General features: G+C 39.6%; 2 protein-coding genes across 4 annotated transcripts; one reads left to right on the top strand and one right to left on the bottom strand.

The window, feature by feature from the left end:
- Positions 1–309: 309 nt before the first annotated feature.
- Positions 310–2,477, bottom strand: LOC104433422. The gene has a single exon (XM_010046165.3). It carries the CDS (start codon positions 1,994–1,996, stop codon positions 908–910), a length of 1,089 nt encoding a protein of 362 aa, XP_010044467.2. The 5' UTR covers positions 1,997–2,477; the 3' UTR covers positions 310–907.
- A 7,707-nt stretch (positions 2,478–10,184) lies between these two features.
- LOC104433421 (hypothetical protein) lies at positions 10,185–17,024 on the top strand. Of its 3 annotated transcripts, none has more exons than XM_010046162.3 (11): positions 10,185–10,830; positions 11,786–11,908; positions 12,163–12,554; positions 12,877–12,960; positions 13,055–13,390; positions 14,079–14,214; positions 14,351–14,513; positions 14,911–15,036; positions 15,386–15,580; positions 16,279–16,401; positions 16,612–17,024. In XM_010046162.3, exons 3-11 carry the CDS (start codon positions 12,275–12,277, stop codon positions 16,723–16,725), a joined length of 1,557 nt encoding a protein of 518 aa, XP_010044464.2. In that variant the 5' UTR covers positions 10,185–10,830; positions 11,786–11,908; positions 12,163–12,274; the 3' UTR covers positions 16,726–17,024. The 3 variants fall into 3 exon arrangements, with proteins under 3 accessions (XP_010044464.2, XP_039161845.1, XP_010044465.2); XM_039305911.1 differs by having other exon boundaries at positions 11,731–11,908; XM_010046163.3 differs by lacking the exon at positions 10,185–10,830 and adding an exon at positions 10,863–11,480.
- The last annotated feature ends 435 nt before the right edge of the window (positions 17,025–17,459 follow it).

Here is a 17,459-nt window from a genome sequence, read left to right as displayed (position 1 = left end):
TATGAGTCAGGAATACCATCCTTACTAGATCACGATGTATCCCAATAAATCTTGATCTGGCGTTGCAAGGAGTTCATTATGGGACTAAGCGTGCAACTCGGGATACATCGTGAATAGAAGTTGGGACTGAGCGTGCGACTTCGAAACAACTGCGTTGCAAGGAGTACATTATGGGACTAAACAACTGTGTTCGGAATAGATCAAGAAATCTTGATCTGGCGTTGCAAGGAGTAGACAAAGTTTTCCGAACACAATTGTTTCTCTTGATAAGCAACATCGCAAGACTAAGCGTGCAACAAATGAAGGACAGAGGTAACAACAAATTTTTATTTGGCATTGCTTGGGTATAATTGAATGTTCAACAGATGCTGAAAAACTTTTTCCACTCAAAAATTAAGCAACTCTCCTTACTAGAAAGTTAAAAACCTATGCCTGTGCATTGGAGCTCGGTTCCAGCATAATGCATAATGTTGCAGCTAATGAAGCCTGAAGCCTTACATATACGCAGTGCGACTGAGTACGCAGAGTCGTATATGGAACAACCAAAAAATAAAAATGTTGAAAGAACACAAGGTGCAAAAGCAAATCCATATGATCTTTCTATCTTATTCTGTATATTCAGAGTAATATTTCCAACAGTATGTGACTGCCATTGTCAACTCCCTTTTGAAGTCATTGTGTGCTGAAGACCAATATTAGGATCAGTAGAATGAATTACCTACCAACATGGTTGGGAGCCGTCTAGTTTTGTTCTCCGCACCAAACCAATGATGGAAAAGGCTCGACCCAGAAAACCTAGATACTTTCTCGATATATGTGAGCTTAAAGAATAACAAATGGCAATGGACTTAACTTCTAATGCATCTCTTCTCTTCCAGATAGAAGTACATAAACCCTGTGCTCGCACTTAGATACCCATTGATTCGGCAGAGATAGCCATACTTTCCAAAATCGGTTGCCGATCTACACCTGATGCTTCCATGCTATGTGATCTGCAACTGAAATAAAATACTGCACTCATCATGGAATCAATAAGCACCAAAAATGAGTACATTATCACCAAGAGAGGCCCTTCCCATATCCTTGAGGACCCATCTCCGTAGCTCAGTACCTTGACTCTATGCTCAAACAAGCCCTGTACAAATGCCATCCCGATTGTTGACCCAAGGAATATCACGAGCCCTACATGAGTCTGGCCCTTTATTACAGCACTCGACCGGAACAAGGCCTGAGGGCCAGAAACATCCTCTAGCACACATATGACTATAGCAATGTTACAAATAATTATGGCATTAGCAAAAGCGACTGAGAAAACCAACCCCTCCAAAAACGCTGCATAAACAATCAGATTCTCAGAAACTCTGATGATAGACAACACGCTGCAAATGGCAACCAGAAGAACAACGAACAATGTGAGGCAACCCACAATTACCATGCACGTCCACAAGTAAGTCACAACGATCCGCCTCCAGATTTTAGCGGCTATGACAAAGAACATTGATGAATCGGCCCTTTTCTTCGAATAAGTACAGTCCACCGAGTATATAACAGCAGCCTTCGACAACAATGACAATGTCACAAACAAAGGGAAGCACATGGCCGAAGAGATTGCCATCTCGGAGAACTTCTGGCACGAGTGTTTGACGAAAGGCCTCAGTGGGAGTCCGCTGGACTTGGCCACCAGCATGAGCCTAATGGTCAACCTCTTCAGCATCGACTGATCAGCCAACGCATTGGACAGAGTTATCGCAGAAACAGGGCAGATGAGCAATGCCGCGATCAGCAAGAAGCTCGACATATTGTACCGGAGGATCCTCACGGTCTCCCTCAAGATCTCCAACGCATTCATGTAATGGTACTGACCACCCTGGCTCTGCCCGAACCCCCCATGAACGGACGACTCTACATCCAGATTCTGCAGATGGGTCCCTTCAGATCCCTCGCTCTTGGCCCGGGCCAACTTAATTCTCGGAGAGTTTCCAGCAGACACCTCCATTCCTTCCCCCTCCGCGCCCCCCACTTCCAGCAGAATTCAAGAACGATCAGACAAACATCGCAGGAGCTCACTCATCCCACGCACCAGTCTTTAAAGAACCGAACCGAACCGACCCACCAGATCTAAAACCCGAAATTTCGCATTTTGAAAGACAATGCAGATCGGGCGAGCAGAGAAAGATCGACCCAGGATCCGAGGACGCGAGAAAAACGACAAAACAAAACCTGGGTCCGCCGGCGGAACCGACGCGAGCGGCCGAGGGAGCGAGCTCGAGCTGTCGAGCTTGAGACGGGGCAAATGCGAATGGCGCTGTCGATCATCAGCCGACGTTCTTGATCTTGAGGAGGAGGGGAATTCACGTGTTTCGAGACGGGGAATTCGATCGGGCAGAAGAGGAGGGATCTGGGGGGAATCGCGTGAGGGGAGGGGCAGGGGTTCTTCTGGGAAGACGAGAGTGGGAAGTGCTGACCGCGGAGTTTTCTTGGCGTGATCGGCATGGCGCTTTCGACACGATACCCCGCGCAGTGACGTCATAAACGTAAGATCTACCAATTTTTTTTTTTTATTATCGTGGAAAATGATATCATGTGACAATCGATATTCTTATGATAAAATGTGATTACTTATTGCGTCATTATTGCACCGACACGCCTTATTTCGAGGACACGTTCGATGTGAACTGGTTTCAAATGATTGACGTAGCTTTTTTTTTCTAGAAAGAAAATCATATTCTTCACTTAAAAAATAAAAAAAAAATCACAAAAAACCCTAAAATTTACCCAAAAAAAAGGGGTATTTTGGTCTTTTTTGCTTTTAAAATCAGGGGGTATTTTTCTTTTTTTTTTCTTTTTCTTTCTTCTCTCCGCCAACTGGAGGGAAAAGAAAAGAAGAAAAAAAAACATAAAAAATAAGACGAAAATGCCTTTAATAGGGTAAATGTGTCATAGTGTGCAAATTTTTGGATTTTTCATTTCACAAAAAAAAGTTTTTGGTAAATTTATCACTTTGAACAAAGTTTGAGATTTTTATGGTATTTTCCCTAAAAAATACATAAAAAAATATGTAATGTTCATGAAAAAAATAAATTGAAACAAAATAAAAATACTAAAAAGTAAAAGCAAATCTAAAAGATAACGAGGATTAATGGAGCAATAGTAAAAATATTGAGCAAAATAATCGACAGTAATCTTGTATGATTATATGTTGGAAATTCATTTTTAAATAATTATGACATTGCTAGTTGGCAGTACGTGTTTAGGTTTTGCTTCCTCTAAATTATCATCATAGAGAAAATATTTAGACGTGGTGCGCACATACCACTTAGGTATCAACACCTTTCATTAGTATGTGCGCACCATGTCAGCGGATGACATGGCGCGCACATACCATTGAATATTTTTTCATCATCATATGGAGACACATATTTAATATATGGAGGAACAAATTTTCATGATTCAATGAAATGCTAAAACTTTTGCAATCATTATTGAAGTTGAAGGTACATGAAGAGAGTAGAGTGATATTGAATTTCAAAAACCTATGGATCAAACTCTCAAATTTAAATAGGAAGAGGATAGCATCCAAATCTAGGATTAGATCGAGAGAGTTCAAACTCTCAAAGTAAGAACTAAATCGAGAGAAAAGATCCCCCGAATCTAAATCGAGAGCGAAGAAGAAGCAGGAAAAAAAAATCGCAAACAAAATCAAGTCAACCATGGCGTCATCGTTAAGCATTGTTGTTGTCATCGAGCATTGCCGCCCTATGGCCAAACCTCATCGCATCTGGCTTGGTTTCTTTCTCTATTCAAGTAGAGAAGCAAAGTCAATGCATAACCCTTCTAGGCTAAGTGCACACGTGCTCTTATCGGATTCATTTCTCCAATTCTCTATTCTTTATATTCTTTTGGAGACCTATAATGTTTCGAGTCGACCTTCACTAGTTGCATCGGACTAAGCCTGCTTATTTAATCCACGTTAGGATCAGAAAAAAAAAAAGAGGCAAGAAATCATTTCGTTAAAAGGCCTAGGAAGACGAATCAAACTCGTCACCTCTACCCTCACGCTTTCTCGAGTCATCACTGATGTGCTTTTGTCCCAGACGCCTAGATCGCATATCCACCAACAAGTCCAAATGAATTGCCCATCTCTTGGGCCGTGTGGGCTTGGGAATGACCTCGAAATCAAGCCCTCCTAGTAGTAACTCGTTTCGGAGGCTACTATCCATCTATCAAAACATGCATGAAATCTTCTCTCCCTTTTCTCATAAAATTCGAAAATCGCGCTTCCCCTTCGAACCCCACCAAAAGCCTCGATCCAGGAGACGCAACACAGTAAACAGACTCGATGCTAGAATGACAACTCGTGCATAGATGCTCTCCATTTTTTTTTTTCCTATTTATTGAGTCTCAAGAAAAATTTTATGTACTCATATATAATCGACTTGATCTATTCAAAAAATTTATTGGTCAAGCTAGGTTACGGCCCACATATCTCGAGGATATTCCGGAATGCCAGAAGCGGTGGGCTCCGATCAGATGCGCGGAAACCATCGTGATTTAGGGAAGTCCCACTCTTGTTTCCAAATCCTCCGGTCATGCCTCTGAGCGGTGGTTTAATAAGCTAACAATCACATCTAAATTAATTATAATAGATACAGGGTGATATCCACATTTATAATTTACCAATGAACACTTAAAAGCATTGAATTGATGAACTCCATTTTTTATGCACATCCCATAGGCATTAGTGGAATCACGAACGCCATGTGCCGTCTCCGATGTTAACCACCTGAATTTTCGCGCGCATTAATGCTGATTCGACGTCGTATTAATGATTGGCATCGGTCGGGCTGCGTCAACCTTCTATTGGCCTGTCGTCGGTCAAAGTCAAACCTGCTCTCTCTGGAGTCCGAGATTCAAGGGGCAGGCACTGCATTAATTTCGCAAAGTTAATGCCGCAAGATCCTTCCTTTCTGTCGAGATTTGCCCCCCACTCTGTTTTTTTAATTTGAAAATACAATTCAAATATAAATAGGTAAATTTTGAGAATTCAAATAAAACCCTATTTTATATTCATGGTGCGAGTCTTGAATCGTGATTGACACCTAGAACGACGGTTTCCCCTCATCTAGACCCCATATTTTCTAAGTGAATGTGATTTTTTGTCCAAACCATGCATTTTGTCTTGCGTATCCCAAAAGAAAGCTTTCTCTGAATATGATTTATGTAATCAATAAGTCCTACAACTTAAGGAAGATCATGGTGAAGACTTGATTGCTTCGATGAAACATCCATGATCTTTAGTGATCTAAGATGGTATTATCGGTTGAAAAAGAATCAACTATGGTTGAGGAAGTCAATATTATTGTTGGATCTCTCCTACTATCATTAAAGAGTTTCTTTTCGGTCACGATTTCGTATTCAAAAATGATATATCGATCCTCGAGCGCAACTAGAAATAAAAAACTTAGCTCACTAGTCGGTCTGCACCTTCTACAGAAATTAAGATAGAAGGACACTTAAGAAGAGTTAAGGGTTCAGACATTTTCTTTGGTTGGAGGGACCAAATGTGAAATAGTTGACTAGAATTTTGCCTCATGCTCTTTCGAAAGTCTAATTCAACGTCGATTTCTCTCCCTCCACTGGCCTCATGTAAGGCATTGTAACTCGCATATTGCCCGACTTTCAACTTCCTTTTTGGTAAGTCAAGTGTGAAATCCAGTGATAGAGGAACGACCAATATAAATGGAGGATTCGCTCCACGACTGAAACATTTTTCTTGAGTTAGGCTGATCTAAATAATGCCGTTTGCAACGTGGAGGAATATTGGAAGCGTAATAATTTGAAATAGACATATTTCATCCACACCGGTTGTGTATGAACGAAAAATCCTTATTTCTTTTGGTAATTTGTCAGTGACGAAAGTCTAAATGTACCTAATTTTTGGCTCGGAAGGAAGATGACTTCCCCCGTTAACCACTTTTCAAGCAACGGTTGACCAATTTTTTTCTCCGATACTTATTAGGGTTTATCAAGCAAAAAGGACCTTAGATCATTTCAAATGAGAAATCAGTCAAAGATGCGAGATCGTTCAAAAAGAGTTGTTAGAATGCTCGAAAAACTTCAGACTCCTCGTTCTTGAGAGGCTTCTATGTCCTAGGCACGTACCATTCTCGTCAACTCAAGCTAATCGTTGCAGGTAAAAACACTACCCTTCTTTTTAAAAAGGAACTTGCTGTGCCCCGACGCGCGATGATTGATTGGTGGCGAGGGGAGTATCATACTTGAAATCGACAAAAAGTTTCTGGCCCATTGTGAACGAAAGAAAGGCCAAATCCCACCAACAAAAAAGAGTTATGCACGAGCAATAGAGAAAAGAACTATAAAAATTATGATCAAAGCGGCAGAGCATGGACACCTTTCGTGGAGTTGGTGAGATAGGTCGAAGGTGGTGTCCTTTGAGGTGAGGAGGAGAACAAGTTGTTGAAGCTTGTGGGGAGTGGCATTGTAGCTGTTTCCCACAGCACAATGATTAGGGTTTGGCATAATCTAAACTTATCAATGGCCACATCACAACATTCAACATATAATACAATGCTTGTTCCAATTTCTCTTTATGGTCTCCATGACCCATCTATAACAAACTAACCATTATACAAATTGAGGGTTCTTAGACGACTCCTCACTTACTCCTTTCAAGACCATTAGATTATGATGAGAATATCAAGTGATTGGATTTGGTACTATATTGATATTCACGTAAAGACTTAGAATATGGGCAGGGAGATTCTTGTCATGATTGAGATTGCTTTAGATGGAGATATGCTTTAAGCGCTTCCACTAGTTTATAATATGGATTATCATTTTGTTGCAACCACATTAGGTTAATTCTCTCAGTGGGTTTGGACCGATAAAGCTCATTGACAAAAAGGAACGGAGGTGACATATTGATCATGCATACCTAAGAATAATCTTATAAATAGGAGATTGGTCCCTTTCGAAAAGGAGGTAAAGAAAGGTCCAAGAAAGACAGCTTAGGAGTATCTGGCACTAAACCCTAGGATGCTGACTTTGATTTAACTTACCATGCTCAATAGTCCAAAACCCTAGCCTTGGCCTCCTCTCTATAGTTATCCAGTTCATTGGAACATAGGATTGGTAACATTGAACCCCTATACATGATAACACACGGCACGAGATTAGTTATGCAAAGTATAAAGAGAAAACTAGAATAAGTTTCAACATGATACACTCAAGCCGCATATGGGCGTGAATTGGTGCATTTTGTTCTTAATAAAGTAATAAATAATTTTGGTTCTGTTAAACTAATTTGTGAAGTTTGGATGCTAACATGAATTGACCGAACTACAGTAACGAAAGTGATATGCTGAGTTGAATTGCTGAACCTAATGAAAAAAAAATCATTAATATGGTGCTACTGTAGGTTCAATGAGATACTGACACTGGACACCTATGGATCACAAGTTAGGAAAAGCTCTTCTAAAAGTCTAGACAAAGTGTTAGGGACGTGATGTGGAACATCTAGCTAATAATTTAAAAAAACTTATAAATTAGTTTATGAAACATCAGAATCAATAAGTCCCGTGCCCCCACTAGCACCTATCAAGCCCCATTAAACATCAAAAGAATCGTCACCGTGAGCCGAAAAATCAGCAGCTGAAAAGGGACGACCTTTGATTGCTACTTTTGCACATTAGAAAGACGCCTTATCTCGCCGCAAATTGGGGTTGGGGAAAACGCTTCTGCATCGATCATTTGTCCATTAGAAACTCTTACTCGGACACATACCAAACCAAAGTCATATGTAGTTGGGTGGACTACATAATATAATTCACAGGATTAGTACCCAATTTGGTTAGTAGGAGTTGGGTACGAGACCACGGTGCACCTACTCGAGTGATGTGTTACTAGTATGAAGGAATTTCTTTAAGGGATTAATTCTTTGAATTAAAATTTTGGTGTGCCGGGACGAAAACCCTATTGACTCGCTGCCCCAATTAACAACTTCCACAAAAGTTAGGCCACTTGAGCTTGATCAATACAAAATACTTGTCGAGGTTCATTAATTAAAAGACCTCAAAGTCCCACCTCCTTCTCAATTTCTTTTCGAAATATTACGCAAATATTAGCTTTTGGAAGAGCATGATTCGCATGCCTAATCAATCGAGCTGTGTACATTTGACATTCCTTCAATGGGTCACAGTCGATCCATACTATATTTATATATATTGGAGTTCGTCACTTTACGTGTGAACAATTAGTCAGAGAAATTTGAAATTCGACATCTTTGTTTTGCTGAAATTTCTACTTCATGGAATCGAAGTTGGGTGGCGGTAGAGATTTAAGAAACGAGAAACCTGTGGGGGAATCGAAACTGGGGTCGGTATCTTGCCCTCATTGACAAAGACGATCTTTAAGTTAGATGAGAGCTAGCTGATCAAAAAAAAAAAAAAAAAAAAAGTTAGATGAGAGCTCAAGCAAAAGGCAAATTGTCTCGAGTTATGATTCTTTTAAAAACGAAATTGGGCTCATCATTAGGTGGATCGACCGGGACGTGTTACGTATAATTTGGTCGATTCTCTTGGTAAAGAGCCATTGTCAATCACACGTTTAGGAACCCAACTAAGACAAACGGCACCCAAAGAATTGAAATCCTTGCCTCCCTGCTATGATGGAGACCCTTTTTGGTTCTTTCTCGTGTTCTTTTTTTTTTCTTTGATTATATTTTGTCTCCCGTGAATTTCTTGTGACAAATTTCATTTACCTTCGCGGATTAGATGAGAGCTAAAACTCAAGTAATGACCCGAAATTGCGATTGGTGAATCAAGTGGGTCTTCCATTGGATTCTCGCTCCTTTATTGGAAACTCATGCCAAATTGCCTTATTGCAAGCTCAAGTGAAAACGGTACTAACCTAAGCCTACAAATCATTATTACTTTGCCTTTTCATGTTTGACCGTGTTTTCTCCGTTCTCGACTGGGGAGATATCATTAGTGAATTACAAGAATGGACAGCACTCGCATCATCTAAACTTATCTAAGAAGAAATATGGATGAATCCAAATTTATAACTTACCAATTGGAAGCCAAGGAGCTTCTTTTGATTAAGGATGAAGGAAAATTTGACTCTTCCTCTATTTATAGAATGAAATGAAAGCAGGAGAAAGATATATTTAGCTTAAAAGACTACTCTTGAATACTACACCTGAATTTTTAATGTGCAGCTTTCAAATTGTATGATCCGGTCACACCCAATATCATAAATACGTGCTTGTGTCCATCGCCTTTGTATATCCTATAGTTTATGTTGGATGTCATTGAAGATGTACTTTTCGGCTATTAATTTCCGCGGTTGTTCCTCAATTTGAATATTGAAGTTAAAACAATCATAAAGAAATGTAGTAGAGGAAATAGGGAGAGCAAATTAATTTGGAAAGCTACCTAAGTTGACTTTAGTGAACGGCCGACTCATCAGTCGAGTGCATACAACAAACTGTCACAATAGATAGTAATGTCCTAGAATTGAAATTGTCCCAATGCCATTCCCCGAAGATAAATCATTATGCCTAACAGTCATCAACACATAACAGCATTAGAATTGACGGAAGATAATAGTTTTATTTTGAAAAAAAGATAGCTATCGAGAATTAATTAATTAGTTATAAGGATCCTATGTTTTTTGCAAGTTGTCAGATCTGCGAGTCATGAGAGGAATATTACCCAATCAGTTCTAAATCTATCATTGATACCGATTTCATCCCAAACTTTCCAATTTTGTCATTTCAATTCTAAACGTTTGCTAGAAATTTTAATATAAATTTTCACTGGAAAGATACCTATAGCAGCCAATGTTCTTGATAGTATGATTAGCCTCAAATTCGTTAAAGCAAGGTTAAAATTTTGTAAGTTAAAAAGTCACTTTCTACCCTTGTTTTATTCAGGTAGTGGGAAGTGATTGGCGGTCTAATCGTTATTGGCCGTGCTACGCAAAAAAAAACTCTGGATAAACTGCCAATAAGTATTAATATTACTTGTATTGCTTTAGTACATTTGGATCTGCTGGAAGATTATTTTACATGGCATTCAAAAACCCGAAACCTATAATCTGCCAATCAATCTCGAACTCTTTAAAACGAAGAAATCTAATACCTAACTTGGAACCTCTACAGATGTGCCGCGTTACAATGCTCTACGCACCTGTGAATGGTCCCGAATTCACAAATGTGTACGAGGAAAATGAGCAAAGGCCGGAAAAGTCTCCTCCCTCATGCCCCGAGAAAACCTCTCGAAGGAAAAGTCAAGTCGGGCGTTTTCCTTCCCCGCCGACCAGGCAAAGAAAAGGCGAGTTCGGTTCACAGCCAATGATCGTGCTCCCCTGTTGAACGCTTGGCGGCCCTCAGTTCCATTCTTCGAGTTTACACTGCGAGAGAACTGGCGCGTTGATGTAATAATGGTGATATAATAATAGCAAAAAGTACATGCATGGATGGTGTAGCAGATCGTATAAAGAGGGGCGAGAGAGAGAGAGGCAGAGGCAAAAGGCCAGGGTGGTTTTCTCCTTTCTTCCTCAGGCGTCAGGCGGGACGTGAGTGCACGTGGGCGAAGAGGGACGCGGATTTTCTGCTAGGATCACCCAACCCCCTTCCCCAAAAGCCTTGGATGAGAGAGAGGGACACTGTAAATTAGGATCACATCACCCCTTCTCTCTCTCTCTTCTCTCCCTCCCTTTCTCTCTCTGAAATTTTGTAGTTTCAGAGAGGGAAAAATATCTGGGGTGTAATTTCTCTCTTGTCCTGCATGTCAGAACTCTCCTCAGGTTTGTGTTTTTTTCTGGGCCCTCTGATCTTGTCCTTTTTTCTCTTTTTCTTTTGTGTATTTTCATTCCTTCTCCCATGGTGTTTTCATCGTTCTTGGGATGCCAGAACTTTTTTTCTTCTTGTTTCTTTGGGCAAATGATCTGGATTGGCTCCCCCATGAGAACCCTTTTTTAATCTTCAGAAGTTTTACCTTGTTACATGCATGTATCCGCAAAAGGAGGTCAACTTTGCTGACTCGTAATAGTTCTTGCCAATTCATATTTTTTTCCTTGACCTTTTCTTGGTTGGTGGGTGTCCATGATGTGAAGGAGGACTTTGTGGTGGTCAATGTGTGAATACTGGCGGAAAATTTAGGCTCTTAGTCTGGAATCTTTTCTCCCGAGGTTAAGTTTTTGGCTTTAGCCATTATAATGTGCTCTCTCTGCATGTGTCTGAGCCTATGGTATGATGACATTGAGGTGAAGTTTCCAGTTAACCGAACTCTGTGCTCTCTCTGCTTGACCATATCGTCTTCATTTGGATATTTAAGTAGTTTATTTCACTTTCTTTAACTATGTTTGAAGGTGTTACACTTGGCACGTTCCAAATTATTTCTCTGGTTTCTAGGGGAATGACAATGACTGTTACTTCTCATTTATTCGTTGCTTAGGTAGTTCTCCAGCTTTGTCCTTTTCTATTTGTCTCTTACCCATCCTTCTCCATTGAGAGTCATTTCTATCTTCCTGGCTTTCTTTTATGTGCTTATATCCTGTCCAGATTGTTCTCATTTCTTGCTGGCTAAGATTTGATTATCGCTTGCTGTCTTGGGGGGAAATTTTGTTAGTTTCGGTCTTTTGGCGATTGTCTGGATTGTCTTCTTTTCCTGTTTCCCTTTGGTTGAAGAGAAATTTCTGTGGCAGGGTGTACCTTGAGTTTCACTGTGCGTGTTCTTATCTTGTATGGTTTCGTTCGAAGGAGTTGAGTATGCTTGTGCAATGAGTGACACTCAATGGGATGCCTCCTTCCAAAACTGAGTTAGGAAGCTTTGCTTTCATGAGAGGACGAAGACAATACTCTGCGTATGTGCCTTTCGTGAAGGTGAGTACTTATCCCTCGTAATAAGTGCCTTGAAGATGATTTACATCAAGTCTAGCTAGAAGAAATATTTGTTTCTTTATTTGATGTTATTAGTTGCATTAAAGTCGTCATTCTGACTTTTTTCTAAATGCTAAAGCCATGATGGAGGAAAAAAGAAATTTTAGACATATTTTTCGAGTTCAAAGAATCTCTTTGGTAAGATTTTTAAGAACAGCGGACATTAATTCCTTTGTAAATTTGCTGTTACGAAACAGGGAAGGTTCCTTTTCTCAGTTCAGGGATATGCCCACTTTATGAGGTAGATAGTAGAAAATACGAGCCCACCCGATGCACGGTACTGCAAGTTTATAGAACGCAGGAATCATAATGGGTGGCTGTGTTTCAACCACAAATAAGCAAGTTAGGACACGTAGTAGATACTTTAGAAGACCTGGGAAATGGAACCGAAAGATATGCAGTTCTGTTGTCGATGCGCCTATAAGGATGAGTGATGCTGGAAATAGTGTGGGAGATATTTCCATGAGTGAGTTAGTTCATCTGGATTTCGACAAAGGTGCTGCAACTGCTTGCAAGAGATCAGACGTCTCCAACATGACATTGCACTTAACTCAATTGCAATGGAACCATAGTCAAATTGATGAAAACGGTACCATCCTCTCCCTCTCTCTCTACTTGAAAAGCTCGCTTATTGCTTCTCATGTTAAATGTGTTCTCAGGTGGAGTTAGCATTCCTTGATATCGTATTATCTTAAATCCTCAATAGAGATCATTTGATCCCTACTTTTCAATTGTATATCTCATTGAAGTCATTTTAATGAAGAAATTTGAGATGTTGAACATTACATCTATCGTATCCTACAGTGCATCCTTTATTAGTTTTGGCTAGGCTTTGGTATCATTTCTTTCCTTCTTGAAAATGTGATATTTGCAAGAACCGTACCATCTCACTCAAGCTCAATTATATGAAGGAATATACCAGGAAGAAGCTTGGTTTGACTCGGTCAGTATCCTAGAGTCCGATTCAGATGATGATTTCATTAGTTTACAAGGAGGTAATGGTTCCTTACTTGATGAGGCCATCGGACAGTTCAATCCGTCAACTTCATGACCAATGTGTGATTGTCTTCTTCTCTTGTTTGGCTACAGATGGTTTTCCTTCTGTAGGTAATGCCGCCGGGGCTATACATAGTGGTCAAGTTCTTCCGAATGAGAGTGAATTACACTGTATAGATGCAGGGCGTAAATGCGAGGGCTTTTGTGACAGTAATGTAAAAATAGATGGAGGTGTACATGAGCCCAGAGAAAAATTGCAGGAAAACAACAGGAAAACTTGCATAGCTAAGTTGCAACCTTCAGGGAACTCTGATTGGAAGAACCAAATGCCCATGAGTCCTGTGTCTTTGCAACGAAAGAAGTCCAGAGTTATCTTGCTGTCTCTCAAGAGGAAATCCTCTGATGGGGAAGAAACCTTTAACGAATATTGTAAGTTCACAATACTTTCTCCCATTTCTTTTCCAGGCTACAAATGCTACTGCTTTATGTGATATTTGCGTTTTCTTTTGTCTCGGTATATATTGGCTAAAGTTTAAAAAGCTGACAGGTTGTGCTGGAGTTTTTTAATGCCTTTTTTACTATCCAAGCCATTGGGCTTTCAATTTTTTATTTGGCTGCTAAGCACCAATCCCATTATATTTTCCAAAAAAGCACTTCATCATCTTTTTTTCGTAGAATGTAACTGAAGGGAGATTTAACTGAAGGTGCATTTTCTTGTCGAATCACTTTTAACATGTGAAGATTTCACAAATTTGATCAGATGAAAGACATTTTCAAATGTATGGTTTTGATTGTGTGATATTCAAATATCCGCTTTCCCAGTCAGATCTTCTGGCTCATTGTGGAACATAGCGTTACGGGCAAAGCAGCATAGATCTTTGGTTATGATAAGCTAATTGAAGCTTTTCAATTTTCTTTTCTCATCATATTGTACTGTTTATGTTTCTCTTGGTTTTCTTGGCTTAGTCAGACAAGCTTTCTTAAATGAATTTCTCAGTATCGCTAGTTGTTTTTGTTAATGTCCTTTTTATTTGAGTGTTTCAGTGCTTATGAGTAGAGTTGCTTTCATGCATTGATGGACTGCACTAGATTTCAAAAGTTATGAATTGTTGTGCAGGCACATCGGAGAGGTTCATATATAGGCCTAGAGCAGGACTTCTATTACCATGTTCAAAAGCAGAGAAGCCAAGTGCAGGAAGTTGGTCTGTAGTCTTGCCTTCGGTCTTTAAACTCCGTGGAGAAAATTATTTCAGGCATGTTTCTTGAATTGGATTTTGTGCCATGTACTAAATTCTTCGCGCAAACAAGTCTGTTGTCGTAACTTGGCTTCTGGTACTCTTTGTTCCCATTTCGCTATCTTAATTCTCACTATCCATGCAAAAATTGCAGGGACAAAAGGAAATTTCCAGCTCCAGATTGTAGCCCTTATGTGCCCATTGGGGCTGATTTATATGTTTGCCAGCGAAAGATACATCATATTGCTCAACACCTCGATCTTCCCTCTGTCAAAGGGCATGACAAAGTGCCCTCTCTTCTAATAGTTAATATACAGGTTCTCTCTCTCTCTCTCTCTCTCTCACACACACACACACACACACACACACAGCGTGGCACAGAGGAGAAGGGTTCGTTTGATTGGGATGGTGTTGGCGAGTGAGGGTTGGTGCTCTTAGCACTTCCTAATTCCTAGTAACAACCTTTAGTCTTTCAACTTTTTAATCGGTAATCTATAGTAACATTCTGCTAGTTCTTCTGTTGTCCTCTTTAAGATGGCTAGGAAGCAAAAGGTAGAGATGATAAAACCACAATTTTGAATTATGATATCCTGCACAATGCATGGATTTTACTGTGTGTGATGGTCTATTTTCTGGTGAGACTTATCTTTATCATTTGTTCAAAGTTAAAATTCTTTTGAGCGGTAGAGATGAAATTTCTTCTTTTTCCTGCAGCTTCCAACCTACCCCACAACCATGTTTGGTGATAGTGATGGGGAAGGAATGAGTCTTGTGTTATATTTCAAAGTATCCGATAATATCGATACAGAAATTTCTCCTCAGTTTCAATATAGCATCAAGGTAGGCAGCCACTGGAAATTTTTCTTGTTACAGACATCTTCATCTTAATTTTCTGCCATATTTTTCCGTTTCTTTGTTCACCATATATTAAAGTACTGAGTATATATGATTCTTGAAAAGAACCCAACTAAGTTTTTAACTTTTACGAGTTTGATGGAAACTCCTCATGCATTATTCTTTCCTTCGTTACTGTGAATGTTTTGTCCCATCCATCACTTGGATGTAACATAACCTGTCCATTCCTCTAGCATTTTGAACGATGCAGAGGGAACTGAAAATGTTATCGAACTTTATGGCACTGTCTTCTTGGTTAATGATTCATAACAGCAAAGATTGGTTTCTAATGCAGAGATTGGTCGCAGACGAAATGGAAAAAGTTAAAGGGTTTGCAAAGGAGAGCATAGTTCCTTTTAGAGAGAGGCTGAAAATCATGGTTGGGGCGGTCAACCCAGAGGACCTTCAACTTAGTTCAGCAGAAAGGAAGCTTTTGCACGCTTATAATGAAAAGCCTGTTCTCTCGCGTCCACAACACAATTTCTTCAAGGTAACTGTGGGTTTTGTATTCTTTGTATATACTTCATTAAGATTTTGTTTCTCGTATTTTTCGGGATTTTAATTCAAGCCATTCTGGAAGAGAGTTGTCTAGACTCTGTCACATTGTTCCCCAAAGCACCTTACAACATATTTATTCTAGTTAATCTTTAGAATGTGACACAAAGAGAGTTTGATCATTCGGATGGCATCTGATTTTTCACTTGCAGATTTGTCCTTCATGTCAGCAAAATTATGCAAGCGCTTGAAGTGCTTTGCAATTTAAAACATCATATAGACCGGCCGACACCTGTTAAATGCTGCTCTTTGGCATGTCATATCACTTGATATGACATAAATAAATAGCAGATTTGTCGCTGCACTTATGTTAACATAGTTAAATTTAAGTATTTTCATGTAGCAGTGAAAAACATCGTCCACTCTCATTAGCTTCGTTACAGTTATTTAGACATAGTGGGACCCAGTTAAGTGCTTCCTTTTCCTTTCTCCCTCCATTTTGAATTTAAGTAACAGGAAGTTACTGTCACATAAATATCACACGATCAGCTTTATACACTTCTTGCCAGTTCACCTTCAAAATATGTTTTCGCTATCATGCGTCTTTTTTCAGCTGATGTAAGACGATGTTAAGCTTTCACTTTTCACATGTTGGCGGTAACTTATAGGCTAATCAATGTCTTTATCTTGCAGGGACCCAATTATTTTGAGATTGACCTTGATATACATCGGTTTAGCTACATATCTAGGAAAGGATTAGAAGCTTTTAGAGATCGTTTAAAGAACGGCATTCTTGATCTGGGTCTAACGATACAGGTATAACCTTGCCTTCTCACCTTGATGTCATGCTTAGCTAGCTCATACTAAATACCAGATAAGTGATACATAAGGCCCTTTAATCTTTCTTCAGCTGTAGATATATAAAACCCAGCTTTCGGCCGTTTAATAAGTTCATTACCTTTCTACACGATTTTCATCTGTCAACTGTCACGTTTAGTTACCATCAAGTTTGGATTTGGTTGACAGGCACAGAAACAAGAGGAACTTCCTGAGCAAGTTTTGTGCTGCGTGCGTTTGAATAAGATCGATTTTGTTAATCATGGCCAAATACCAACAATAGTGACCCGTGATGAAGGTTGATATCTTAGATGACAGAGAGCACACGCTACATCGGCACAGAGGGGGACTGAGAGCGGTTCTGTCAACTGGTCTATAATTTCAGAAAAACGTGCTTATTCTTTCGTGAGGAGAGAAGAGGAAGGATGAGAATAGCAGGGAATGTAATGTTTCAACGCAAGCGTTTCATATCCTGCCAACAATCGTGCCGGGATGTGTTCTTGAATAAAATTTAATTGATTCTTTTTGTATTTTCAAGGGATCCTAATTAGTGCTTTGTTTTCAACTTTACCAGCTAAGAAATCTGTGATTTTTCTGGACCATAATAGTTGACCATCCATCTGTAAAACTGAAACATTAAAGCGAATGCACTCTCCAGGATATCACTCTTGAAATTAAGAGGGCTCCTAATACTGCAAATTTGAACGATTTCAGTCGCCAAATCGATATGCCGACCATCAGAAAACCTCAAAAATGCATGTACTTTCAGCTGGAACAGTGGGGTTAAAGTTGACAATGATCAATTAAGATTCTTGATAACGAATGCTATACTTCCGCACAATCAACCAATTGGCAAGACACAGAATTTAAAATCTTCACGTGTCAATCCTGAGTCTCTACTAGTCGATACCTTGCATACCTATCTGAAATTGAATGGCAGGCATTGTTTCATTCAAATCCTATTCCCATGTAAGTTGCAGTCCACAAAAGTAGGAGTTAGAGAAGCAAAAGCTATATTCTGTTCTGGAAATGTAAAG

Source organism: Eucalyptus grandis, chromosome 2 (genome assembly GCF_016545825.1).
Source record: "Eucalyptus grandis isolate ANBG69807.140 chromosome 2, ASM1654582v1, whole genome shotgun sequence".
NCBI classification, from domain to species: domain Eukaryota; kingdom Viridiplantae; phylum Streptophyta; class Magnoliopsida; order Myrtales; family Myrtaceae; genus Eucalyptus; species Eucalyptus grandis.
This window is presented reverse-complemented; position numbering and strand designations above follow the sequence as displayed.

What these genes read in the sequence shown, in the direction of transcription:
- LOC104433422 (XM_010046165.3), bottom strand. Translation starts at nt 1,996, where the DNA reads ATGGAGGTGTCTGCTGGAAACTCTCCGAGAATTAAGTTGGCCCGGGCC.
- LOC104433421 (XM_010046162.3), top strand. Translation starts at nt 12,275, where the DNA reads ATGGGTGGCTGTGTTTCAACCACAAATAAGCAAGTTAGGACACGTAGT. An exon ending in TTCTAATAGTTAATATACAG is followed by an intron (nt 14,514 to 14,910) that starts GTTCTCTCTCTC and finishes TTTTTCCTGCAG; the next exon opens with CTTCCAACCTACCCCACAAC. An exon ending in AGTTTCAATATAGCATCAAG is followed by an intron (nt 15,037 to 15,385) that starts GTAGGCAGCCAC and finishes TTTCTAATGCAG; the next exon opens with AGATTGGTCGCAGACGAAAT.